The 27,499-nt window shown below is 45.0% G+C and overlaps 1 protein-coding gene across 4 annotated transcripts; it reads right to left on the bottom strand.

Annotated features, from left to right (window-relative positions):
• Positions 1-380: 380 nt before the first annotated feature.
• On the bottom strand, positions 381-22,520 carry RD3 (RD3 regulator of GUCY2D). 4 transcript variants are annotated; one of them, XM_033054913.2, is made up of 4 exons: positions 22,039-22,520; positions 17,558-17,694; positions 11,829-12,143; positions 381-4,266 (listed from the first exon to the last, which is right to left on the bottom strand). In XM_033054913.2, the coding sequence occupies exons 3-4, from the start codon at positions 12,122-12,124 to the stop codon at positions 3,969-3,971; spliced, it is 594 nt and encodes a 197-aa protein (XP_032910804.1). In that variant the 5' UTR covers positions 12,125-12,143; positions 17,558-17,694; positions 22,039-22,520; the 3' UTR covers positions 381-3,968. The 4 variants fall into 4 exon arrangements, with proteins under 4 accessions (XP_032910804.1, XP_032910803.1, XP_032910802.1 ...); XM_033054912.2 differs by lacking the exon at positions 17,558-17,694; XM_033054911.1 differs by lacking the exons at positions 17,558-17,694; positions 22,039-22,520 and adding an exon at positions 16,051-16,133.
• Positions 22,521-27,499: the final 4,979 nt, after the last annotated feature.

Genomic DNA, 27,499 nt, shown 5'->3' with positions numbered 1-27,499 from the left:
TGTCTCTCGTATCATCTCATTTTGTGGTAGTACTGGTTAATGTAAGACGTGCTTGGAAGCACGTTGATGAAGACTTCAAGGTTGTATCTGCAGAACTTGTAGCTCCAGTGAACTTCAGACCTTTGCAATTGCTTAATGCTGGTTGTTTATCACATTATATCTTGAGATCTGATTGTAGAGGTAGCAAGATAGAAGGTGGGCAGTTGCATGTGTAGCCTGTAGAGAGAGGATGGAGGTTTTTTGTTTAGATCAAGTGTTACCATTTGTGTCTTCCTGCTCTGATATATACACAGTAGGGTGGAACAGCTGTTGTGTTTGGCTAGATATAGACAGATTATATTTCAGGAGATCTTTAATTAAAGACAACAAGTACAAATAAATTGGTTTATATTCCACAGCTTTGCTTTAATTCTCCAAGGTTCCGTGTTGAAATGTATAAACAGTGCAGTGTCAGCAGACAGGTATTTCCCTCAGAGCTTACTCCAATTCCCCATGGCATGACAGCTGCATGAACTCTGTGCTCATGTGGGTGAGGAACCTCAGCTCCTGCCTGCACATCCTTTCTGGCTGACACAGCCCGTGGCCAGGCTCATCTCCAGAAGCCACAGGAGCAGGGCTGCACAGCCTCCCTCAGGAGCGTCATGGCTCTAAGGAGTGCTAGCCCCTGGAGGCTGAACAGTGTACCTGAGCTGCTGCCATTACTTATTAGAAGGTACAGCAAGTCTAGGACTGCTTTTTCCTGGTGTGACAGTGTCCTTTGGACAGCACAACACTGTCAGCAACGGGGCAACAGTGATGCTCTGAGCTGATACCAAAAGCCTTGCTCAGTTCTGAAAGAATGTTTGAGGATTTAGAATGATTCTTGTTTGGTTCACTTCTGCATCTTACTAATATGTGCTGCTAGTTAATGTTTCATTCCCCTTAAAGAATTAAGACACAGGATGAGCTCTCAGGAGGTGCTAAAAAGTGGATCAGAGGGTCTCATCGAGATTTTTTTTTTGTTTTTATTTTTCTACACTAGCAAGTAGTGTGGTCCAGGAGGAGCAGAGCTGTAGCATCTGACAGTTACCAATGAGGACCTGGATCATTTGGGTTGGCTTTAGCCAGAAACAATCTGTGTGTGCCCAGTGCCACGGACTGTAGCACAGTAGGTGGGGACAGTCGGGAGTTTCATGCTCCTCATTTGAACTGACACTAATTTCGCCACACCAAATGTGGAATTAGGACAAGGCAAGCATGAGTGCGTAGTTGTTGCTGCATGCTGAGACCAAGGGATCATTTAAGGTTCAGTCTACAGCACTTCTAAGAAAAATGAGCACCACAAGCAGTGCAGCAGTCATGCACTCTGATCACCTCCCAGCTCTGCCTCAGTACCTGCTGCTGCATGCACATTGCAGGAGCTCACAGTCAGTCTCCAAGTAGCTGGCTGCAGGCAAATGTGGTACTACTACCCCTGTAAGAGTACTAGATAGCATGGAGTAAGAACAGATCTCTCAGAGATTGGCATCCGAATATCCCTCTATCATCAGAACCTACCATGAGCCCAGTGTAACTTCCAGAAGTGGTACAGGGAGAGTGATACTGTTTAAGAGTTTAGATTATGTTTTATTGTGAATTAGAAATGATAGGTAAGTTGAAGCAAAACAGTTGTCACAAGCACTGCCAGAGCCTAGCCTCCATAATGTGCAGGGCTTTGACCAAAGGTCAGATCTGTCTCACAAGAGTGCTGTCTGCCAGCTGGAAGTTGTTAATGAAGGGCACAGCAGGATCACAGGCTGCTGTGATAGTGTGAACACCCTTCAGTGATTTCCTTGGCTTAGCACATTGCTGCAGGGAAGTTACTTACTGCTGATTCTCCTTAAGTGGGAGTGAGCACACTACTGACACTGTGCTGTAACAAAGAGCTTTGTGGCAGTGTGTCAGAATGTCCTGTGTCTCCCAGCAGTCCATCGAAAATCGCATCAATGCAGTCAATACTGAAGGTGTCAAACAGAACATAAGTGCAAATAAAATGAATACAGAGCTGCAGCATGAAATTCATAAACTCATCTCAGTCTTCAGTACTGCACAGTGGCTTGCAAATATTTAAAAAATATGGCTGACTCTTTTCCAAACAATAATTGTTTCTGCAAATTGTGGTGACCCCTTGCTAGAGATCCTACATCTTCTATACAGCTAAAGCTATGCTAAGTATGTCAAGCCTTGGCTTTTACTTCATATATGCAATCACATTACTTCACAAGGACATATGGCTGAAAAACACTAAGCTGATTGTCAGAAGGCTTTAAACTCTCCATCATTGACCTAGAGTTGAAATAGCCTGTCCCAAACCGGATGCTGTATTTGGAAACCCTGACTTTTAATCAGAAAGTGAGCCGCTTTCTGTCCCTAGGAGGGTTGCTGGCAGCAGTGTTTACCAAGGGATAGGACTGCAGTAAGAAAGCCTTATCTTCAATTTTACATAGCCCAGAGGGGAGAGAGGAAGAGTCAGAGTCCTAGTCTCAGAGAGCTCTTAGGGGGTTGATCTTGATCTTTTTTTTATGCTGCCTTCTTCCATCTCTGGAAGAAACTGCACATTTCTAGTCCAGGATAGATTTCATGTACTGGAATTCTTCCCAGAGTTGGCACAGCTTCAAAGGGTTTTAATCTTGGCTGTAGAACCCACATGCTGTTGCAAAGATCCCCAGGGGAAAATATCTGGAAACGGACAAAAGAACAACAAAGCTACAGGGTCCTCCAGGAGGCTCTACCCCACTGAGATGATTCCCCAAAAGCCAGTCATACAAGCAAACCCCTCTCTTCATTCCCCATCTCCCATTGGTCACCACAAAGCATCCCAGCCCTTGGGTTCTCTGCAGGACACTTGACTTTCACAGCGTGCCCTACTGTTCCCTTTGCTGGTGAGAGCTCTCCCTTCAGATGCTGAGTTAGGGCCTTAGCAGCTTTTCCTTAGTGGCATTTTCCTGTCTCTTCAAAGTCTCAGAAGAAACTCCATCTGCCAGAGCACTTCAGTCACTCACAGCAGCAAAAGTTCAGATGATCTCAACAGTTGCCACTGTACAGAGAGCCCTGGAGATGAATGCTGAGGCCCTTCACCCTTCCTTTTACATGGATACTCCAGCCCTCTTTCAGGCTCGGCCATAAACATTGATTTCAGCCCACTGATTTATTTCTGAGGTGTAGGGTGGAGCACAGAGCACTGAGGCCCCAGAACAGCACTTGACACAGCACTGAGGTACCCACCTGTGTGTCTACACAGCAGGTTGATAAATTTCTATCTGCTCTGCAGGTGCAAGGTTCAGGGGGTTCTGCCAGCACAAAAGAGAAAGTACCCAAGAAACCTGAATGTATATTAACGTGCTTGGTCTTTAATCTCAGAAAGCTTGGGCCTGTTTCTACTCAGGTTGGATTGTGAACTGTCAGCAAAAAAGCGGATCAAGAGCAGTGCTGAGGTTACCTGTGAAGTTTGTTGTAGCACTGAGGAAGGCTATTATTTGGAAAAGGAAGTTCCAAATCAGATATTAGCTTTAACTCACAAGCCCAATCCTGCAAACCTCACTCATTTAAGCGGCTGTCTTGCTTTCAGCAAGATTGGTTCAGTCAGCAGCTCTCAATAGCTTGAGCCAAAAGTTTTTATAGATAACTACATCCAGGCTGGAGGGGAAAGGGAGAAGAGAGACGTAGCAAAACTAATTCATTTTCCACAAGAAAGCAGTAATAAAAATGAGATAGTAAGTGAGCCTTGCCCTTAAGGTTACTGAATAGCTACTGGGTTAAAGGAAAGGCTACCATGTTTGGTAATAAATGGTGTCACAGACTGCAGGCATCGCAGCGGTTACTACAGACACAGCTTCCAAGACAGAGACAGTCAGGAAAAGAGAGATGGAAAAAAGAAGAAACAGTAGAGTTAAAAAAGGTTAAGTGGGATTTTGAAAGATCAGTGTCTAAAAACCTTATTCAGTATAGAGTCAGAAATCCTTGGTGTTCCGAAATTCTGGCATGCTCCAAACCCTCCTGTTGGGCTGGGTGCCCCGTTCCACATCCTCAGAGATGGTCTTGATGTCGCTGATGAATGGAGAAATCCTGGACCGAGATTTAAATGTTGTTAAGGAGAGGCTGGTTCTGTTCTTTGTGTTCCATTGCCTTGCAAGCTTCTTGGCCTCTTCCTCCTCTTTGATCTTCTCAGTAGCTTCCTGCAGGACGGAGCGGAAGAGCCGGGACACTTCCTGCGCTTCTGGTTCGTACTCCGCAATGACTTGCCTGAACCTGGAAGTATAGTTAGGGCACAGCTTTGATTAAAAACATCAAATTACAGACTGCTGCCAAATTGCTGTGCTAGGCTTGGAACTTGCACTTTCCTGCTAAATGGGACTCCCTGGACTGAAGGGAACAACAAGGAGGGGCCGTGAAGATCTGCCCAAGGTCTCTAAAATCACAAGCAAGCCAGGGAACGTAAGGAAGCAATGAATCACTGATTCTTATAAGCACAAGAAATAAGAGGGAGAACCAAAGAAAGCTAGAAGGCAAGTTTGAAACAGAAGGAAGTGCTCTTTTCACACACCACCTATTAAACCAGAACTCAGTGCTATCAATAGCTTAAGAAACAAAATTATTGGACAAGTTTGTGGAAAATGTCCTCATCACTGCTGGTTAAACATGATTGTCCAAATGCACGTCATTGCTTGAGGTAGTTCCTGAACTGCAGCTTACCAGAATCTCAAGGTAGACCAGGGAAAGCCCCACTAGACTTCCCCTGTTTTCCATTCTTGTTCCCAATAGCATTACTCAATGGCCTCTAGACAAAGGAAAATCCAGTCACTTTGTTTGGTAGTCTTTTAATATTCAACCTTCAGTGAAGTGGTGTTTCATCTTCCTGTGGATTTCTGTAACATAATGGACTGGGTCAGCTGAAAACATCTTGGTTGGCAGCACAATGCTGCACCCAATTAGATAGCTCTGAATTACTTCAGTGCCTTCTCAGCAAAGAGCTCAAAATGGAGTTTTTTGAAATTTATTAAGCTAGCTTAATACTAAGGAAGTGAAGCATCACCACTGTTTATTTTGCAGGTGAGGAAGATAAGATGCAGGTCAGAATAGTTTTCTTGAAGCCACTGAGTGGGCCACTGGCTGGGCAATGAAGAGATCATGCCATTCCTTACACTTTGTTGGGTGAATTGTTCCCAGCCTGGAGAGTGTAGGATCTGCTCCCAAGGCTCACACACTGGTCACGTAGATATTCTGATGGTTCTGTAATAGTATGAATTTGTGACAGATGGTCATATGGCTACACTTATAATAAATTACCAGTTCTTAACATGAAAATTATACCTGCAAGCAGACATAGAGCTAAACTAGCACTTCACCAAAATCCAGGTATTTGTACTTCAGGGAAGCTAAAGTGTATCAGGTAAGCATTTTGATATTTTTTTCCAACAGAACTTAACAAGGATGGAAAACAGGAGGACTGTATTTAAATAAGCCTAATATAGCAGAAGCTGATAAAATAAGATACTGCCTCTTGAGTTTTTGAAAAGCCCCAGGAATGTAAGAAAGAGTTTAGCACATACAGCATTGCATTGCTTAATGGTGTGCCAAAGGATGCCCAGGATAATAAGGACAGAAAGCAAGCCAAAGAGAAGCCAGAAAGACTTTTTGTACATTTATATATTTTGACTCTGAAATTGGACACACATCTTGACACCCTCCTGTATCACAGATATTTCTCTCCCAGCAAGTATTGGCAGCTGTGGTGCAGTTGTAGAGTCACAGTGTTGCTTTCTGAGGGAACTCGGTGTCAGCAGAAGCACCAATCCCTTCCAGTGTCAAGCCAGAGACGTTTGACACAAAACTTCCCAAAGTCACCAAAATGTTTCTTAACTGTTTCAATTGCATGAATTCTTAATCTCTCTCCTCTACCCCCTCACCAAAAACCTCTAAGCTCTGAACATTTGGGTGCAAAACGCCTTGGAAGTGCTGTAGTTCATGCTGGTATTTAAGTACTGTGATGCCAAACTGAATTGTGCAAAGCCTGGAAGGGCAAGAGACAATCTCTTGCTGAGAGTTAGCAGACAACAGCAGGAACTGGGATTTGTTGGACATAGCAAACTTTCTTTCTGCCTTCTGACAAGGCACTTCAGTTGTGTTATCAAAGAGCCCAAAATACAGTTTTCACAATAAATACATTTTACCCTTTATCCTATTTGAAGCATAGATAGGTGAGTCCATAGAAACTCAAGTGTTCACAACATTCTTATTATTATACCAGAGAAAGCAGCTTCAAAGGATTGCTATTGCAGAGGTGAACTAGAATGAATCATTCCATTATTTTATCTCAATGTGTGTTTTAAAGAGAGGTGCTGTTATATTTATATATATATATATATATATATATCATTACATCCTCCTCTTTTGTATTGGCAATTGTGCACCCAAAAGGCCTCCTCTGCCACTTTCAGAGGCTGTGTGTTGTGCTGCTGGATTGTGGCTCCAGAGCAGGGAGCAGCACGTATCAGGCTATTACTGAGCCAGTGCCTGGCTCTGGGAACAAGAGGGGAAATGGATGATATGACAGGAAATACACCCCCTGAGCAGAGAGCTCTAATGCTAATGCCCTGTGTTGCTCGTAACACTCCCAACCAATACAGCTGAAATAATTTTCTGAAATCACAGTAACTTCCCACCTGCACAGCTATCTGCCTGTTTGCACTCTTCTTAGCTTAGTTTTGTCAACTCTGCTGTTAAGATTTACCTTTAACTTTTCAGGACTAACATCAAAACTACTTTGTAAGGAATTGAGCAGGTCTAAGAAACAAAGAGAAAGCAATCCAAAAGACCATCTGCCAGAGACACAATGAAAAGCCATCCTCATTCTGATGGAGAAAGGAAAGGGGATCCTTTTCTCTCCCCTAACAGGATAACTAACTTCACCCCTTTAATAATGCCCACCTAACTTCAGTACCAGCATGTTGGTCTAAGGGACAGCTCATGTAGGAAGTCCAAAAGGAGTGCACACCACAAATATTTCTCAACAGAAAACATGGACAGGTTATCAGGGCTGAGCTCCAGCTAAACCAGTCTGTGTATCAGAAAAAGATGATGTTTTTGCTGCAGGCACCTACACATAACCAAAGCCATCTTCCCCAGGTATCAGGAAACACCAGCTGATGTGCTGGACGATCCAGCTGCCCTCTGCACAAAACACCCAGTATATAAAAACAGAAAACCACTGGAATCAAGGAATATGGCTTTGTATCTTGGGCAACAAACTCCCCACAAAGCTGCTCAGTGGAGTTAAGAACACAAAATTGCACAAGGCTCACTTGTCTTGTAGCACAGGTTAACACCCTTATGCTTTTGCATGGGATAGTTTCAAACTAGGCAACTGCTCAACCATGTCCAGAAACACCTCAACAGGGTTTCCTTACTCATCATAAAAGCAGACCTCTGTATCTTATTTGTGGCTCAAGCTATGGAACAGCTGGTAGCTATCCTGAAATACATCATGCAGGTCACGCAGTCTGAGACGTGACAAAAACTCACCTTGAACCAGCACGGATCTGGGGAGGATGTATAGGCATACACAGGGATGAGCACATTCCCCAGTCCAGGCAGTGTTTGAATCTCAGTTCAAACAAATTTGTTCTTTAAATTGTGAGCCTTCCATTGCTTCATAGGGCTGTCAGATCTCAAGAATCTGGCTGTGCTTGGCTCGTACTGGCACTGCTTTTTAAAGCACTGTCACCTGCCTGTGTTATTCTGTAGGTCCCCTGTACAGCAGGGTCCCTAAGTAGAGCCTGAACTTTAAAGCCCTGTTAAATCCAATGGAACTCTGTGGACTTAAACAATGTGCTTATAGTTCAGGGTATTCCTGAGTGCCCATCTGAACAGGGAGCTCTAAGTAGATTTAGTCATTCAGAGAAAATGTGGGTTTGCTTAGGGCTAATAATTAGTTGCTGACTCCTGAATCTATATTTTTTCTGGTGATAGGGTAAAGCTACAAACAGCTTTGCTAGAGAAGGCTCACAAAGAATTACAGCATTCACACCAATTGCAACACTCATGTCACCTCAAACTTAAGGTCATAATTGTAAATAATTCCATTTCTGATTTTAGTCATTTGTCTTACATTCAAGATTACTAGGAAGGCACTTCAGCTATACACAATCCTTAGAAAATTACAGTCCTTAGCCTGTAGTTCTTAGTCCTTAGATACTGATAACAACTCAGATCACCAAAATGCAGGTTTACATTTCCATACTAGTGAGGTTTTTTGTTTCTCTGTGGGCACAAGAGGACAGAAACCAACTGTTTCCTTTTGCTGAAACTGAAAGAAATTAAACAGACTTTAACTAGCTCTGTCTAGGGCTAAAGCTCTGAGTAAAGACAGGGGAAATTTAGCATTTTTTTATTGGCAACATACTATTCTACTTGTTCAGTTTAGCTATGGCAGTTAGGTACTACAGGCCTCACGAAAATCACTGTCATTTCCTTCAGATGGCTCCAGGATTTAATTTTAAATAGGCAGCAGTCTCTAACCCAATAACTTAAAGCTAAGTTACTCCTGAATGCAATGGCTTTATTTGCGTGGGGTGAATCAGAGTCTCCAGATATCTGATGCTATTTGCAGTGTATTTGAATCCTTCCAGAATTCCAAGAGATTCAAAGAGAAGTTTCTATTGACCTCAAACACAAAGTAGGCAATCTGGATCTGAAAAAAACCCCAGATTTCACTTGTGAAGTGCTCCTTTCCAGCCTCCTCCACATCTAAAGAAATAAATTTGGAGAAACTTTGCCTCTCAGTAAATGAGGCTGTACCCACAGAAAAGGACAATTTGGACAATCATTTAGACCTTTAGAGAATGAAGTGACATCTCTGACAACTCATATAAAAATGTTTCGTTCTGGCTTTGACTCTGAACTCAGAGTCTCACAAAGCCGGAGACCTTGCATGACACAAACAAAACAAACTCTGCAGTCTTGCAAGATGCCTGCTACTTGTGTTATTTAAGAACTACATGCTTGAGTGCAAAAAGGACTTCAAAAAGAACCTCAGCTCTTCAAATGTCTAAAATGGAAGGGAAAGGATCAAGCTTACTATTTCAGTCAGAACCAAGGGCTTCGGTAGGGCACACGCTCTGCATTTGAATTTCCCAATGCAAGATCACAACTCTTTTTTGTGGAAGATTTTTCTAAAAGCTGCTGCATATTAGGAAGTCACAGAGTACTCAAGAGAAAATATCACCAGTGCAATGATCTTGTTATTAAAGTACTTCACTGGAAATGTGGAGGTTTCATTGCGTTCCTATTATACTCATCTTGTGGAATTCTGGGGAAAGTACTAAAATCTCCATCTTATCTCACTTTCTGAGAAGAGAATTTATCCAATTTTGACTGTATTTCATTTAAATTGCAGTCTCTTTCTTTTTTTTTTTTCTTTCTACTGTACATTTTCAAGAGCCCCATTCTTTTTCTTTGTTTCCTCATCAGCAATGAAAATTAAAAAAAAAAAAAAGTTAAAAAAATGTTTAAAATTTATCTATGCTCAAAAGGAGAAAAGCATCCACAATCTAAACAACTGGAAACAAAACAAAAACAAAACAAAAACACACCAGCCAACTATGGACAGAAAGTCCACTAGTGGCTCCAAAAGTCTCCCAGTTCTCCCAGTTACAAGGCACAGTAAGCTGGATGCTACATTTGAGGTGGTGTAATTGTCACTACTGTTGGATTCGCTTCCTTGTCCTTTGCTCTTTTCATTACACTGATGCCACTGGCTGCTGTCACATACAGACTGCACATGCAGCTCAGCCAGACCTCTGACCCAATCCAGTCCCACCATTTTTGTGGCTGTGATAGTCACTACTCAATCACAGAATTGAAACAAAGGTTATGAAATCCTCTTTTTTTTTAGTGTGTCTCTGCTAACCATGCAAGCGCTGTAAAACATGCCACTTCTTGAATCATAGTGTAATATAATTTATGACAGCACCCTATTTGTAAGAGGAGTTTTAAGAGGATGGTTTTAGCCTTTTTCAATCATGCCCACACAGAGCCCACCAACGTTGTTGAGTACATTTATCTACTGCCATCAGTATGCAGAATCCTGAGCAACAGTGAACAACCATTACAAGCTGCACTGAAATCACACATCTTGCACGATCTGTCTCAATTTAAAAAAAAAAAAATTAAAAAAGGCACAGCAGTAAGTTGTATATGGCTCAGTTTAATACTTTGACTTTCCTGAAGAGGATGAACCTTGGAGCCTCCCCACTCCAGCAACCGAATCCTGCTGTCATGGAAATAACCTGTTTGCCAGACAGGCCCTGCTCAGTGGCCCTGGGGATGGTAAAGATAGCCCTGAATCTCAAGGGTTTGAAGTGCCTTGTTTACAGCAGAGCTTGGAGTTATACAAATACAAGGCAGGTGCTGTTCCCAGCAGATTTTCACTAGAGAGGTTTTGGTCACTGAATGATCCCAAATCTCTGCTTCTGCCATCATGGCAACCTTTGCAAGAGCCAAGGTTCTGTGTGCCAGGTTGCTCCCAAGGTTCAGCCCCAGGGAAGATGAGGGCTAGAGAGGTCATTTTGGCATTTTTACCTGACTACATGCACTGTAAGACAGAGGACCAGTTATTTCCAGCACTTTTACAGTTGCAATTCAGAGACTGTAGATTCATTTGTTCAAGGGAAAACAGGAGTCAGCATATGTAGTGAGGGACTGCAGGGTGCTGAGCCCTCTTGTGTATGTCCTGCAAGGACTGTGTTCACTCTGATCACAACTGAAGAACGTGTTGGAGCAGGGGAAGTTGGTCATAAAGACCCATTTCACAACCTTGCTTTGGCTAGGGTGCCCTTCAGAGTCACCATTCCTCACTTTGCCAAGTTTGCCTCCACTGTGCCAAGTGCAAGAGTTTATCTTAGAACAGCCACCTCAAAAGGAAAAGAGCCCTTCCCTTCCAGTCTGGAGGCTACAGCAGGCTTAGATCAATTCCTACAGGCATTTTCACAGGAGGTCACTCAGCTGGTAGGTAGCAATCCTAAGTCTAGCACTTGAAAGGCTCAACAGCAAGCCCAAGAGGCTGAGTTTACATCTGCACTGCAGAAGTCAGAAGCACCACTTGGCTGTTCAAGCCAGCTGCGTGCCCCACCTACATCCCATGACTCCATGTCTAGGGTGAAGAGGGAGGGTAGGGAAGGGAGACATTCTCTGGGAATACCTGGCTCACAGGCTGAAAAAAATAATAGCACTTTTTGGCTAGTTTGGACACTGGGGACAAGTGCCTCAATAGACCTGCTGGGCAGCTTAAATTGAGGAATGAAGGTTCCAGTGGGAGGGGGAAACACCAAAGGAGGCTGTTCAGAGGCTGTGGAACCTCTGCCCTCAGAGATATTCAACAATGGACAGGACAAAGCCCGAAGTAACCTGATCTAAAATTAAAGGTGGCCCACTCCAAGTAGGAGGTGGAAGTACAGCCCTCTAGAGATCCCTTTAAACCTCAGTTTCTCTGAGTTTAAGTCTGAAGCAAAAAAAAAAGCTTTCCTGATACTGGTAGCTGTTCATCAGGCAAGGTAAAGCTGCTCAGGCTACCCAGGAGCATAAAGTACTCAAGCCAAAGTCAGAAGGAAATAGCATTTTGTAACTTCTTGGAGGAAATGACGTTGTGTTAAACTGACTTAAGCATTAGATTTCCCTTCTTTCACAAAGCCCAGCACAACTCATGATACAGGATGCCAAGTTCTGCTTCTGTTGGTCTTAGCAACTCTCTCCTCACACACCATGAAGAGGAAAGGGGAAAGGAAAGGTCTGCACCACCCCATCTTTCACTGTACCTGAGTATGACAGGCCCACAGTAGGAGGGGTGTATTTTGGTGCACATGTCCTCCAGCTGCAGCCGTTCCCCGGGGCTGATGTCATAGCTCTGCTTTGGGTAGCTGACCAGCCAGCCGTAGTCCACCCCCGTCTTGATCTTGCGGTATTCGTTCTCCCGCTCCCGCTGCTGCTTTTCTGCCTGCTTCATCTGCCAGCTCAGCTCCATCATCAGCGTCTCCACCACCATCTCTGTGGGGTTCCTCTGGGAGATGCGGTTTGGGGGCTCATTCCACCTGAACCAGGATGCCAATGACATGATGCTCTGTGTGTCCCTGCTGGGAGCGGGTTGAGAGGGAGAGAAAAAGAATGCTGCCATCAACACACCTCAGCTGAGAACGTTCTTCCCCCCACAGCCCTCCAGTCTGTTGTTAAAACTGCTGCTGGATAACCACTTGGAAATAATGGGCACCTTGAGAAGTCTCACTGGTAGCAGCCAGCTTGCTTAGAGGGTGAGGAAGCACAGTCTCCCTCAACTTCCACTCAGCATGTAATTAAAATGAGTCACAGTCCTTACACCTTAAGTCAGGTTACAAGGATTCCTTCCTCGCTCCAGGCTAGGCTGGGGAAGCATTCTCCTGCCCACACATGGGGCTTGGGCTCACCTGGCTGAACCCTCATGGGAGGGCACGACCTTGCAGCAACCCTACCTGGAAAAACTCAATGTATAGAGTCAAAGGATTGCTGGCAGCTACATTGTAGCCAGGAGATCCTTAGAGGGGAGGCAGGATTAAGTGGTCTGGTGTGGTGGATTGAAGCTGATGCCCACCAAGTGCCCACCAAAGCTGCTCTATCACTTCCTTCCCCAGCTGGACAGGAGAGAGAAAATGTATTGAAAGGTTCATGGTTCAAGGTAAGGACAGAGAGACATCACTCAGCAATTACTGTCAGGTGTAAAACTGACTCAACTTGGGTATATTAGTTTATTACTAATAAAATCACAGTAAGATAATGAGACATAAACCCAAATCTTAACCTGGGCTCTGCTTTACTCCGAAATTCTCTAACTGCTCCCACCAGCAGTACAGGGGGCTAGGGAATGGACATTGTGGTCAGTTGACTACACATTGTTTCTGCAGCTCCTTCCTCCTCTGGGGCAGGGTTCCTCACATCCTTCCTCTGCTCCAGCATGGGGTCTCTCCTCTGGGAGATGTCCTCCATGAACTTTTCCAGTGTCAGTGCTTCCCATGGGCTCCAGTTCCTCATGAAGGGCTCCAGCCTGGGTCTCTCACAGGGAGTGCAGTCCTTCAGGATCAGGCTGCTGCAGCGTGGGTGCCCCATGGTGTCACCAGTCCTGCCAGCGAGCCTGCTCCAGCATGGGCTCCTCTCTCGGTGAGGTCCTGCCAGGAGCCTCTTCCATTGTGGTCTTCCCATGGGGTCACAGCCTCTTTGGGGCATCCAGCTGCTCTGGCATGGGATCCCCCATGGGCTGCAGGTGGATCTCTGCACCCCCTCAAACCTCCCTGGGCTGCAGGGACACAGCTGCCTCACCCTGGGCTGCAGGGGAATCTCTGCTCTGTTGTCTGAGGCACCTCCTGCATTGACCTTGGGGTATTTAGAGCTGTTGCTCTCCCACGTCCTCACTTCTGTCTCCCAGCAGCTACTGCTCTTTTCTTTTTTCCTCTTCTTAGACCTGTTATCCCAGAGGTGCTACCACCTGGACAGTGGGTGCTTGCTGGAGCCACCCAGCATTTGCTTTGTCAGACATGGGGGAAGCTTCTGACAGCGTCTCACAGGAGCCACTGCTGGAGCCCCCATCACTACCAGAACCTTGCCACACAAACCAAGTACACCTGGGTAGGTTTGCTGCTGCTACATCAGCAGCAGAGCTTGCCCCTGCCTGGGCAGCACTCAGCAGCCTGAGCTCAAGGCCAGACAGAACTTTAACCATTATTTAGCAGATGTGTTGCTGCATGCAGCAGAGCTTACACACACCTTCTACAAACTGAAGTCCAATTACTTGCTTTGCTGCAGGAGCACTCCTCCAGCACCACCCCCAGTGCCAAGGGAACTGAGGCTGCTCTGAGAGGGAAGCAGAAGTGTACCAAGGTTTAAACTGTTATTACTTCTAAGTGAAAGGTTTCTACTGCTGGGGAGTTACCCAGCACTTAGGAGGCAGAACAAATTATATCAATCAGCTCAGAAAAAGATGGAATTAACTCCCCATCCAGCCAATCCCTTCATGTTGTCCCTTCAGGAGGACAATGCATGGAACAAAGTTATTACCTATTGTACTTGTATTTAAACACAATGGAATCCAAAACAGGCACAAGGGAGCTGAACAGGAGCAAAACAGCATCTGTTTCTTCACACAGTGCACTTATGTGCCTCGTTGCTCCCTTCCATTAGCCCCTGGGGAGAAGGGGTGGCACAAATAATGATTGCAGCTGGGATTACAGAAAGGCTACTCCTGGCAGCAGCCCAATCAGGACATGGCGTCAAAAGTTAACCTGAGGGCAAAGGATTAAAGAGCCTGATTCTGCAGGGCCTGAGCAAATCCTCACTGTTGGGACACAGACATGAAATGGAGAAAAACATGCTTTTGATTTAAGCTTCCACCTTGGGGCTGGAGCCTTTAGTGACAATAAAAATCACCAAAAGCTCATAACTATACAGTACTCCCTCTAGAGCTGAGAGCCATGAGCTCCCAGACTCCTTGGATGAGAAGTGATCAAAAGGATTCTGCTGTGACTGCAAGCAACAGATGTTTCCATGCATCATTCACTTGTCATAGCCTGCTCTCTTTCAAAAATGTTCATACTATGTAAATACATCACACCATTAAAGGAAAGTGCTCCAAAAACCTGCATAGTCTGTACAGTGTCCCACATTTGAACTTACTTCAGGCTCTAATGCCTAGGTTTTTCTAGAATCAGGAAGTTTCCCAAACTGCATCAAAGGACCAGTTTCTCTAGTCCTATATCCTACCTCTCCCAGCAAGCAATACCAGTTTCTTCAGAAGGCAGACATGAAAGGGCTGAAAGCTTCCACAGGTCACAGATGCAGCTACCTCAGAGTGTCAGGCACAGGTCCTCTCCTGAGACTGCATCAACAGGAGCACCTGGGCTGGTTTCCAGTGCTCCTCCAGGAGACATCCCTGCAGTGACTGCCTGTGCCCTGGAGCCCCAGCTGGGATTATCCTTGTGACAGCAGCCACAGCCAGCAGCTGCTGCAAGTCTCCTGCTCCTGCCTCATGGCAGTGCTCTGGGGGAGGAGGAGCAGCCAGCCCACGTTTGTGTCTATCGCCAGCGTGACTCCAGCTAACAGCTCCCACACCACCGCAGAGCCCCGGCGTCTGCCGCTGCTCACTCGTCTGAGGCTCAGCAACAAACTCGGGCTGGAACTGGTGTGCTGACAGCTTCATGTCCGGGATCCTGCCACTCCAACACGGACCTGGATCCTGCTACGTGGTGGCCTCCACCCCCCTTACGCATCACTAAGGATGAAGACCTTTTCCCCTTGTGTATCACTAACAGAAGTGAGGAGCACAACAGGCCACAAGCTGTTGTAAATGTTGTAAATTCAAAGTCTCCTATTTATTTTCAGCTTCTGTGGTGACAGTAATTTTTGTAAGCTTTTACAGGTACCATTATTATTTCCATTTGTGCCTTTATCTGATGAAGGTGAACATTCCCTTCTGTACTTTAATTCTGGCTATGATCCAGTCTCACATTGGTTTAACTCTGCTGACTTCAGTGGCATTAGGGGTAAATCAGTATAAAGCATTACAACTGTGAAGCTGAGGAATGCCCTTCCAGCTATTCCCAGCTCACCAACTGTTTCATTAGAAGAGGAGCAAGAGGGGAATTTAGTGGTCAGACTGGGAAAGAGAGCAAGGAGACCTGGATTGTACATGATCCTGGGCTGTTCTTACTGCCTTTATGGTTTTTAATTCTACAGGTCTCCCTCAAAGCAAGGCATTCGCCATGAGAACCATTTTACCTAGCACTAGTATTACAGAGAATAAGCAGAAAAATATTTTGGCTACCTTGTCTGCTGATACCAAAATCTGCTGGACCTGAGCTTTGCCCAGTCCCAGAGCTTTTAGAAAGCTCTGGTAAAAGGCAGAATTGCTTTTGGTATGGGAACATGGATACCTCTGACCCCAAATGGAGCTTTCACTTGACTGCCATTAAAAAAGCTGCTCCCAGATGAGAAGAATATAAAGGAAGGAAAGCACCTCACCTGCAGTTGAAATGGCTTGTTCTCAAATGAAGGAAAATCCCATGCAAGCATTTCATGCACACTGGCAGCTTGTGCTGGCTGTTCCTAAGGGAGTCTTGTTTGTATGAGATTGTTTCCTTCCCTTTCTCTCATCCATCATCTCCTCTTTTTGAGAGCTGGCAACTGGCCATCTCTATTTAGCAGGCTCAACAAGCCACCACTCTTCCCACTACTGCTCTTAGCAGCCTGCAGAAGACACTGTGGGCTCCATTAATTGTGGCTGCTGGTTTTAATTTAAAGTTCACAGGCAGGCTAATCATTAACTGACTCAAAATGGCTTTCCCATGTGGAAAAACTCAAAGGACTGTTGGCAAGATGTGGACAAGTAAAGAAAGGCAAAAGCTACAGCCTGACCTTCTTTTTGGGGAAAAGGACAAATTTAAACTTTGCAAGTATTCACATTAAAATTATTTTTTAAAAAGAGACACTACCCCAGCTGAATACAGATCTTTCTGTTGCACAATTAGTCCATTTTCTAATTCCTTTTAAGAGGCTATCTTGGGAGCTGACACAATCCAGTTGATGAACTACTCTGGTGTTATTCAAGCAAAATTTCTGAGGGGTTTATCTAAGTTCCACTCCAGAAACAGATCTGGGTTTTGAGAATTTGCTGTCATTGACCCTAGACCATTGTCTAGAAGACAAGCCTTCCTCTCACACTGTTGGTTGCAAGTCTGACCTCACAGAGTTTTAAGCAAGCATTTACCTTAGCTATACTAAAGTCTGGAATACCTTTCTCTCTCTCTTTCTCACAGTCTTTTAGGGGTTGCTTCAAATTTTAGTAATTCTTATTAAGTCCCTCTGAAAGCTTTTCATGTAAATGTGTCCTGTTAGTTTTGCCTTTCTTCAAAACTCCTTTTTGCTCTCTACACTGTCAGCAATTCCTGCATTTTTCTCCTCGTGGACTTTTCAGCTTTCTCCACTCTTTTCTCAAGGCATGTTCTGAACCATTTCACCTCATCGTCCACATTTTTACTTTCTCCTATGTTTCCCCATGTGATTTCCTCTTCTTGTTCCACAGAATCATCAGAAATATCAACCTTCACATGCCTTATCTGTTTTTTCACCTTCTTTAAACAGGGTCTCAGCCCTTCCTAGCCCTTTTACCAGCAAAGGGAGCATGTTTCCTTGGCCTGCTCTCTGGTTGGTCTTTGGCCAACTGGAGGCTGTTCATACAACCTGACAGACACAATCTCCTCCAGGATCCTGCAGGCTGGATCACCACTTGCTAAGACTTGTTACAGCAGCGCTGCTTTCTGGTAAACCATGAGTCAATCAGCAGAGCCAGTTTAGTGTATAGAAAATGAACTTCTGGAAATAAAAAATTCCTTTCATTGATCCTTCTCCTGTCTCCAGCTTGTAATGCCCTCCAGGATAGGAGAGGAGTATGCAGAGGGTGGGAAATGTGCATTTTGAAAAAATTAGAGTAAAATAGGACTCTATTTAGGACTAATAGGACTCTCTTTACCTCTGTTAAGGTATGCCCTCTGTTTGAAAAGTCTCCTGTGGTTTGTCTTTGCCTTCACAGTCCAGGAGTGCTGCTGACAATCCTGTGTGCCTCTCAGAGCCTTAGGCGTGTGGTGATTGTGTAGGAGCAGGAGAAGCCTTGAAGGAGTGAGGCGACAGGAGCCTAATCAATAATTCAGTGATGTCAGTAGACAGGCTGTCACTCAGCTGTAGACAAATTTCCAAGAAATCCATCATCATCCAGTCAAAGCATACCAACAAACTGGGCTGAGGAGCTGGGAAATGCCTTCCCTCCCTTCTTGTGGGTGGTAGTTCAGAGAGCAGAATTTGCTCTTGCAAGATACCCACTTAGCCTTTTTCCACACATCATAGGGTAGCAAACGAGGAAATTTATTTCTGAAGTGGGTCAAATGTCCAAATTGTCCCCACAACTGTAGTTTTTAGAAGACACATAGTCACAGGGAGAAAGAGATAATGTGAAACTGCAGAGCACGTTAAGATTTGTTTTGAATTATTTACTTATTTAGTAAAGTTTGGATTACATTGCCCAGGAAAGTCCAGCATCCTTCAGATACCAAAAGGCATCAAGTACCTGCTTGGGCTGCAACTCATAGGTAGATTAAAATTGGTTTGGCTACACCCATCTTCTGTGCTAACTGATGCAATGTTTAACCAGCTGCTCAGGCAGAAACTGTGGTCATGGCTATGCTGCTGGCTCTATCTGCATGAAGTAGCATTAAGTAGCATCAAAGATGAACCTCAAAATCCATTTCTCTTGTGATGAAGATATTTTAATTTTGTTCCAAAGAATCTTAGCAACTTCTAATTAAGAAACTGCTGCCAACACCTTCTCAATTTTATTTATGTAGTGCACCATGGCTTTGTAAAAGAATCCCTGTTCTCTGTTCTCCACCACTTTCTGGTTTGTTGAGCCTGAAGAAGAGGAAGCTGAGGGGAGACCTCACTGCAGAGGTCACTTGAGACTTTCTCAAAGGAGAAGCAGAGGGGCAGGCACTGACCTCTTCTCTGTGGTGCCCAGACAGGACCTGAGGGAATGGACTGAAGCTGTGTCAGGGGAGGTTCAGGATGGATATTACAAAAAGGTTCTTTCCCCAGAGGGTGGTTGGGAAGTGGAACAGACTCCCCAGAGAAGTGGTCACCACACCAAGCCTGCCAGAGTTTAAGGACCATTCGGACTACTCTCTTGGGCACATGGCGTGACAATTCAGGATGTCCTGTACAGGTACAGGAGCTAGACTTCAATGATCCTTGTGGGTCCCTTCCAACTCAGGACATTCTGTTGTGGTTTTTTTTTTTTTAATTACTTGCCATTATTCTTTCCATACAGACAATTTTACCTTACCACAACCCAAAGAACTCTGGAATCTCCTTTCTTGCTCAGTGACATGGAAGGCTAAGGTGTTACAGCTACTTGCCATGTGATTGTAATCCCAGTGGAAATTATTATAACCTCAGCCTGAGACACTACAAGGCAATTAATGCTGAAAAAGCGGTGGGTAGAGCTTGTCAATCAAGAAATTTTAAAGCAATGCAAATATCATTATATTAACACAGCAGCATTCCTCATTCTGGCCTGGAAAATAGAGAGAACTTTGGAGGACATTCAGGTGTCTGCTTATAGACCACAACAGAAAACCTGTGTTTTGCTTTATAAGCACACTGATTCTTCTGTTGTGATGGACACGAGCTATTTCTGGACTAAAAAAACCAAAAACCTGAAAATCACAGTGGTTAAAACATTTCCAATGTACATGACCCTGATACAAGTGGCGAGGAGCTTTGAATAACAGAAGCGCAGGGGATGAAGCGAACGCTTTAAATGCAACCTTATTGTCAAGCCTTTGTGGCTGCAGGTGTTTAAGGGCAGCCAAAAGCACCTCACAGCAGTGTCCAGGAGCGAGCCAGCTGGGACAGGGCACTGTGGCACCCAGCAGGCCCTTGCATGCCAGGCCATGCCTGTCTGTCCCCAGCAGGGCTGACAGCTCCTGCTGCTGCCCAGCTCTGCCCCTGAGTGACAAGCGCTCCCAAAGAAGCGTGACAGCCGTGCTGCTTTCAGCATGCAGCCCCACTTCTGTGTTCACTTCTCTCCAGCAGGCTTGGCATCCTCAGCATTACAGAAAGGGACTGGCTTGCTCTGCTGTCACTGCCACAGAGTCACAAGTCACTTAAGCCTTTAGTGAAGGTGCATGACTAAAAATTGCTGCTAGGTAAATGTGACAGGAGGGCAGTCAGAGCAAACCAAAGGGGATGCAGGACAAAAATGTAACAAAAGAAGTATTTCTACCAAAGGAAAGGTTGAGTGGCCTTCTGGAAATACCACAAAAGTGATGGTATATGTGAATATATCACATTTTCTACAGCTGGTAGCCCTCATAATATTTGGTGTTTTTAATGAAAGCCTTTAAAATTAAGAGCAGTACTTTTAGTGTATTCTCATCTCCTCAGCATTTGTGTCATTTGTCATACATTCTTGGTGCTTCAATATTCTAGAAAACAAGTCTACCTGATGCATTTCACATCTGCATTTTGATTGCAAGAGGGGTAAAGAAACAAGAATTCAGTGCAAACTGGGCCCCAAGTTCAGGAACGAATGAGAAAGATGCTTTTTAAGTCACTAACCAAAACACGAGGAGAAAAGGTAGCTGATAACAGGTGATCATGATCTACAGCAAAGCTGCACAAATCTAAAACAGATTTGCCTCATTGAAATAAATGAGAGTTCTGTTGATTAACTCCAGATGAAAATCCAGTCTTAAAGAAAAAGTGAAGGAAGGGCCCAATAGCTTGGAGCTCTCCTAATGCCTGGCACTCTCTACAGAAGATAATCTTTGTGTTATCTGCAGAAGCAAAAGGAGGGGTTTACTCAAATCTGCTCATGAAGCAGAGCACTACTTTGCAGCTTGTCTACCTATCAAAGGAGATGAGTTCCCTCTGTTGAAAAACAGGTCTATTTTCATGCCTATTTCTCACTCATGCTTGAAACAGTGTTTCTAGTAGCAACCATAAAAGCACTCTGTCATACAACTTACACTCAACTGTTACCTAAACCACCAGAAAACAAAGTCAAAGCACAATGAATTGCTTTGTTTGGCTGGCTTGTTATTAAACTCCTATATATTGCTCAGATCTTGCCATGGTGCATCAAACACACTTTCAGTTCTATACCTTGCTTTGATCTCTGCAGACTACAAAGCCAGGCTTCCAGTCAGGACAGAGGGATGCAAAGTGTTCTTCACCATTCATTCAGCTGTGTAAATGAGAGTTCAGAAAGTAGCACAGACCCATAGCTTTTCTGTTATTAAAATCATTCAAACCACCACAAAAAAAGTATTCTGCAATAAAGCATCTGATGGAAGGCTCCAATACAAAAGGCTTTCAGAATTAAAACTCAGAGACCCCCAGCTCACCTTTCTCTATTCTACTACTAACTACACAGTGTTATTAAAGGGGCAGTAATGTCACAGATTGGAGTTTCTAATACTGTCATCCACAGAAGATACTCATATATAGAGTTATAGAAAGAGATTGAAACTCTGGCCCAAAGGCATATTCTGCCTGTCATCAGGTCCTCTGAAGTTTTTTATTCACATATTGTGGCAAAGACCAGACTCAGTGCTGTGAAATTGGGCAGATGAGATGTGCATTCTCCATCCAGACTGAGGACTGATTCTTCTGGGAAAGCAGGAGTAACTCATTGCATCATAAGGTGGGAATGCAATTTAACAGAGATCTGTACATTTCTATTCAGGACTGAACCTTAGTTACAGTATCTACCAGAAAGAATATTGATCCTGAAATCCCACTCTGCCTCGATTCACTGCAGAATGACTCCTACAGTGAGAGTTTTCTCTGTACTGCAGAATACTAGGACCAGTTCTAAAGTCTGATCATTGTGACAGGAGCTACTTAAAAAGATACATTGCTCTAAAATTAGCAACCAAAAGAAGAATGCTAAATTTACAGCTTGAAAACTTAAGCCTGTCATTATGGAGATCACCCACAGGATTGGCAGAGCTCTGGGAAAGCTCATGCTTTCCGCCCTGCAATAGCTGCCTGTCCCACCTGCGGGCACACAGAGAGCAGTCCCTGTGAGCAGTGAGCAGTCCTCACACAGGTTTTAATTAATGTAGGAGATGTAATTAATTGGAGATGTACAGTATGCTCTATCCTTAGTTACACTGCCATAACTCAGAAGTTTTCTGACTGACCTTCGCTGGGCTTAACAAACACTGGACTTCCACACTGCAGACACTCACTAGTGTCTAATCGGAGAGATTTTAAAAATGGCATAAGCATAGGGCAGCATAAACCATGCTTTCCTCCTCGACTGCCTGTCCTTACAGTTACCAGTTACCCAGCGCTTATCCATGATCCAGGCAGCCGTGCCCGAGCTCAGCCTGGGAGAGCTGTCGGAGCTCCCCGGCCCCATTCCCATTCCCATTCCCTTCCATCCCGCCTCACCTTTGGCACCAGCGCTCCCGCTGCTCGTGCGGACACCCGGACCCAGGGCGAGCGGAGAGGATACCAGGAGGAGGACGTGGCTTGAAGTCAAGCCCTGTAAATTGGCACAGCAGGCTTAAACCCACACTGGGGTATGGATTAGCCCTGGTGACGAGATAGAACAGCTGGGCTTACGGCAGTGCTTTTGAGCGATTAGGGCTTGGTCCAGCGCCTCCTCACACACAGCCTCCCGGCAAAGAGCCGGCACCTCCCGACTCAGCCAGACTTCGGCACCTGTTTAAAAGTCCCTCCAAAACACGAAAACGCTGTGGGGCTTTCTGACCTGCAGCAGAGCCGGCGCTTTGAAGAACGCAGGCACTCGAGGGCACCGGGACGCTGCAGGCGGCCGGCGGGGCTCGCTCCCGTCTCCCTGGGGCCGTGTCCCGCAAGGACAGCGGTGCCTCGGCCGGGCACCGCCCCCGGCCCGCCCGCTGTGTCCCCGCTGTGTCCCCGCTGTGTCCCCGCGGTGCCGCTCCGGCCGGGGCAGCGCCTCTCGCCTCTCGCCGCTCCGCCGAAGTTGAGCGGAGCCGCCGCCGCCCGCGCCCCGCCCGCTCCGCTCCGCTCCCATGGCGACCGCGGGAAGCGCCATCGGTCCGGGGCTGAGCTCCGCCCGGGCATCGCACCGCCACCGGCACCGCCACCGGCAGGGCCAGAGCCCGCGGGGACTCACTGCTGTAAATCGAATCTGCACCCACAAATAACGGCGCTGCATCCATTCATTCATTTCTCGCCAAGTCCCTCGGGAACAGAACAGTCTTCAGCCAGAGAAGCTGGAGGTTTGGAGGAATGAAGAAGGGTGAGGGTCGCCACGGGAGATGGAAGGGTATGGGGGAGAAGAAGAGGAGGAAGGTTTTTACAGTTTGGGTGGTGAAACATTGGCCCAGGTTGCCCAGTGAAGAGGTGGATGTCCCATCCCTAGAAACAATCAAGGGCAGGCTGGGCAGTGCTCTCAGCAGCCTGACCTACTTGAAGATGTCCCTGCTCATGTTGCAGGGGGCTGAACTCGATGGTCCCAGTCACACACACAGAGTGTCCTCTGTGAGCACACAGCTCCTCACCCAGCCCTTCCCACAGTGCAAAAATGCACAAAACCATCCCAGTATCACTGGCAAACCCCCACCAAATTCAAGGAGAGCCAGGCTGTGTCAGAGGGTTGCAGAGCTACAGCCTTGGGTAAGGACAGCACAGGGACAGGTGACACCAGTCTGACATGTGCAACCTAAGCATGTGTGTAAAGCCAATCAAGTCCCCACTGAAAAGCTTTCATAAATTATGGCCCAGGTTCTGACAACTTGGTATTTATGCAGCACTCACACAGGCAGAGGACAGAGGTGTTTCAGGCCATGCATGTGTGTGCAGCACACACATAAACCAAAAGAGCTCAGTTTAAAAAAAAATACAGATTACAAGATGCCCAGTTCAGTCTAAATTAAAATTGTATGAGGATGGGGGGTTTTAAAGTTTAGTTTATTATTAGATCAAAAATCACAACTGGACTAACAAAGAGATTAGAAGCATTTTTCTGTGCTAGGTATCTGTGAAGGATTATTTGTCTGTCCTGACCTTCAATGCCAGCCCAGTCTGTAGAGGTTTATAACATCCTGCTCTAAATGGGATTGTTGAGTTTAGGTAAAAAGTCATTTTACACAAATAAACACCATTATATTTTCATACATTAAATCCTACTTCAAAAGTCATCAACTCTGACTAATGCAGAACAAAACCCCCTTGAAAATGCTTAGTTTTCAGGTATATTTTCCAGGTTTTATTTTCAATGCAGAGAATTCCTGGAAGTTCTTGTCATGAATCAGAGACACTGATGACTGGGGAATATCTTTGGAAATATTTCTTTGCAGATACATAAGCCTCACAACTGAAAAATCATTCATCTCTCCCATACCTTATTTAGCAGTTGAAACCAAGGATGATTTTACTGCTGTACTGACAAGACTTAGCAGATCAGTCAGCACTCAGCTGCTTGGTAGCAATGCTCTGGTAACATAGATGGAAGGAAGATTTATTCAGTGGTACATTTTCCAGGACACTCCATGACAATCAGGTTTCACCATATTGCAATTTGTAGTGCATTTGAACAGTGTGTAGTGTAGTGCCTGCTATTTCTCACCATTTGTCAGATGCTGCCCTGACTCTCCTGAGCACGACTGCTAACACTGCAGATATTGCCTGCAGAGCCTTCATATTTTGGTGTCAAAGTTATGGACCTCTGACAATGGCACTGAGGATGGACTCCTCCAGCCAGTAACAATCCTATTGCTGCTATCTTCTGCATGGGTCCAACCACAAGCAACTAATCTCACTCAATCACTGACAAAAAGCAAATTTCACATGGTAGGGTTGTATTTGGCCTGCTGGTTTTTGGCTGAGTTGCTGAAGTGTGCTAGTTAATAAAATGCTTTTTCATAGACGTACAATCTTGCTTAGAAAAGTGCCAGTTTCAGAGCTATATACCTTTTTTTTGTGTGTGTGTGTGTGTGTGTGTGTGTGTGCTTGTTTTCCCTCAGCAAAACAGTTTTTCATTTACTGACAAGATCTTCATGCTACTTACTTCAAATCCAGTTATCCCACCCACACAGAAGTGTACCATGAGCAAAACAAGAGAAAGTTCATTCAGTCTCCAGCAGCAGTCCCCAGGCTTTGCAAGGCTGAGGCCCATTTAAGAATAACTGGTAATGTTGCCAGGTCTTTTCTAGCTCATATTTCTTCCTCTCCCCTCTCCCTGTCCCCCTTCTCCCTCACATGTTGTGGCTGGGATGTTGGGTTGTTGGCTGTGCTCAAAAAGGCTGAAATGCTTGAGTTGTCAGGATGACTGGCCCAGGAGGTTAAAACCATCAGCTCAGAAAGGAGTGTCCTGGGTCAGTAAAGAACACAGGCTTAGATGTGGTGTTCCAGAGCACAGCTGGAAGATGGGTATGGTATACAGATCTTTCTCAGGAAATGTCAGAACTATCCAGAGCAGGCTGTACTTTGTCCAGGACTCTGGGATAAATTTACCGTAGAGTTCTTGCAGGGAGAGCTGTGACTAAAGGGAACAGCCTTTCTACTGTCACCTTCTACAAGCTCCTGAGTGATAGGCCCCTTGCTGTATCTGAGCAGGCTCTGATGTTGGATTTTTGCTCTCCTTCCCCCTTTTAGGAGAAGATGATAGCTATGGTTTATTAAAACTTAGAATCCTGAAGCCGTAGAAAAGAGAATCACGGGGTGTTACAATGCCAGGAGTGGAAAAAGATTGCTTAAAATAAGTATTAACTAGAGAAAAGGGAGAAATGGAAGGACAGAAAATCAGGCATAAGCAGTGACTTCAGAGAAAAGATTTCTATCATGGCCAAATGTTTCTTGTGGATGAGCCCTCGAGGTAAACATTTCAAAGGACTCTAGGAAAGCAATAGGAAATGTTTACATCACTGTAGGAAGATTGAATGAGTTGCCTATGAGGAGCACTATACCTGTAACCTCAGTAGCACTAGGAAATAAAAACCTACAAATGTTTCTTCTCTGCTGCTTGCATTGCCCACTCAGTGCAGCCAGCTTTCACTGCTGATTCCTGCTGCCAGACTGCAGTCAGCAAAGGGAGGCTGGGTCTGCACTGCTCCTTGTGTACTTCACCCCCATGCAGTGAGTGTAGCTAGCTGGGCACCTCAAAACCAGTTGCACTCATGGACACCACCCAGGGCACAATAAACAAACACCCTTTCCTGCCATGACATGTCCCCTTCTCTCTGAAGCATCCTCTAAGCCTGGGATCCAGAGTGAGCATCGGAGGAGATGGTAGAACCCCTGATGGTTTTAACTTTGTGCAGCACCAGAAAACCTGAGCTGCAGTTTTCAAGCTGCTGTTGCTTCCTCCTTGCCTTTCTGTTCACCACTTCAGAGTCATTTAACAGTAGTGTAGTGGTCTGTTAAATTGCTGATTATCTTAACCAAGCAACTTTACTGAGCAAATGCAAATTCTGTACTTTCAGCTCTGAGTGAAAATGATGAAGTGTCATGAAATACTCAGCCAAAAAACAGATGTAGTAAGGCAAGCTGAGCAGCAAAAAATACAACACAGATGGTCATGATAAATTAATTGAAGACACAAGGGGGAGGGATGCAAAAAAATGCCGTGGAGCCTACAAGTAGACAGATGTCAAAAATATCTGTGATTATGCACTTAATTGCACTCTCTGTGATTGCTTGACTCCTAATGTACACTGTTAACAAACAATAATCTCCAAAGGGCATTGCCAAGGTTGTTGGCTTTTAAATGACCACATCTCAAATGCTGACACTGTGCATGATGTCACCTTTGCAGAGGTAATGATTTTTTAAACATTAATTTTCATTATGTGATGAAAATTTCTCTAGCACTAGACATGTAACTACTTTCACATCATATTTGAAGGGGTGTTGTCTCTGTCTTACCAAAATATGTGTTATTTTATCTTGCACTGATGCAAATCCAGCAGACAGCAATTGACAGATTTTCATTAGCCCCAAGAGGCTTCAAATTATCTGTCCTCTTTCATTCAAAAGTGACTTTTTCACTGTTCAAAATTCAGTACAGCAGGAGTTTTGCCATTAAATTCAACAGGACCAAGACTTTGTCCATGTTCTGTTTGAATGTTCCACAGTCCACTGAAATCAATGCAGGGGGAGGAGGGATTTAAGCTGATTTGTAAAAGAATTTAAAAAAGAGGGGATGAGGGGGGTAGGTGTAAAGATAATGCCATCATTTCCCTGAATACAAATATGGAGGCAATCTAATTATTGCTCCATTCAGTGTGTAACCTCATTGTATCACTGAAACTTCATGGGATGTGTTGTGCAAGCAACACCAACTTTTATACATACATCCCCTTCAGGAGAGAGCTGCAGGAAGAGAAAAGGCAAGGAAACCAAGTAACTGCTTTGGGGATTTGAAACTGAAGGACAAAACAGTAGTAAGATTCTCTGGAGGCAAGAACTGAAAACTCAACAAGCTCCAGTGGGATCACACTGTTTGTGTACAGGCTCCCAAAGAAAGCCAACTCCTCCCACTCCGAGACAGACAGAGCTCTGGAGTGTGCCTGTATCCCTCCTTGGGTCTAACAGATGCTTCTTTTAAACACTTAGGAAAAGATGTCATTACACCCTGGAACCTTAAAGCTTACATTCCACAGTTAGGGAAATAGCATCAGCCCTTCCTCACTGCCAACAACTGCTTGAGAATGAAAGTTTCTGAAATGGAGGTCTTTCAGAGATAGGCATCCTTTGAGTGTTTGAATTAAGCCCATATTTTCTGAGATATCATTTGTATCCATGGACTCTTTCCACGGTCACCCACACAGCACATGGGAAGCACTTGCATCTAAGTGAATTTCAGCCCAGCATTTGGGGTGCCCCCTGCACTGCTCCACTGACCTGCTGAGCACTCCAACCCTGC

The sequence above is a fragment of the Catharus ustulatus genome, chromosome 3 (assembly GCF_009819885.2).
Source record: "Catharus ustulatus isolate bCatUst1 chromosome 3, bCatUst1.pri.v2, whole genome shotgun sequence".
NCBI classification, from domain to species: domain Eukaryota; kingdom Metazoa; phylum Chordata; class Aves; order Passeriformes; family Turdidae; genus Catharus; species Catharus ustulatus.
The sequence above is the reverse complement of the archived record's forward strand: the minus strand, read 5'-3'. Positions and strand labels throughout refer to the sequence as shown.

Excerpts from the sequence above, each read along its gene's own strand:
- RD3 (XM_033054911.1), bottom strand. The coding sequence starts at position 16,106 with ATGAAATGCTTGCATGGGATTTTCCTTCATTTGAGAACAAGCCATTTC. Across the intron at positions 12,144-16,050 it reads ACAAGCCATTTCAACTGCAG|CAGGGACACACAGAGCATCA; the intron begins GTGAGGTGCTTT and ends ACCCGCTCCCAG. Across the intron at positions 4,267-11,828 it reads TGTGGGCCTGTCATACTCAG|GTTCAGGCAAGTCATTGCGG; the intron begins GTACAGTGAAAG and ends CTATACTTCCAG.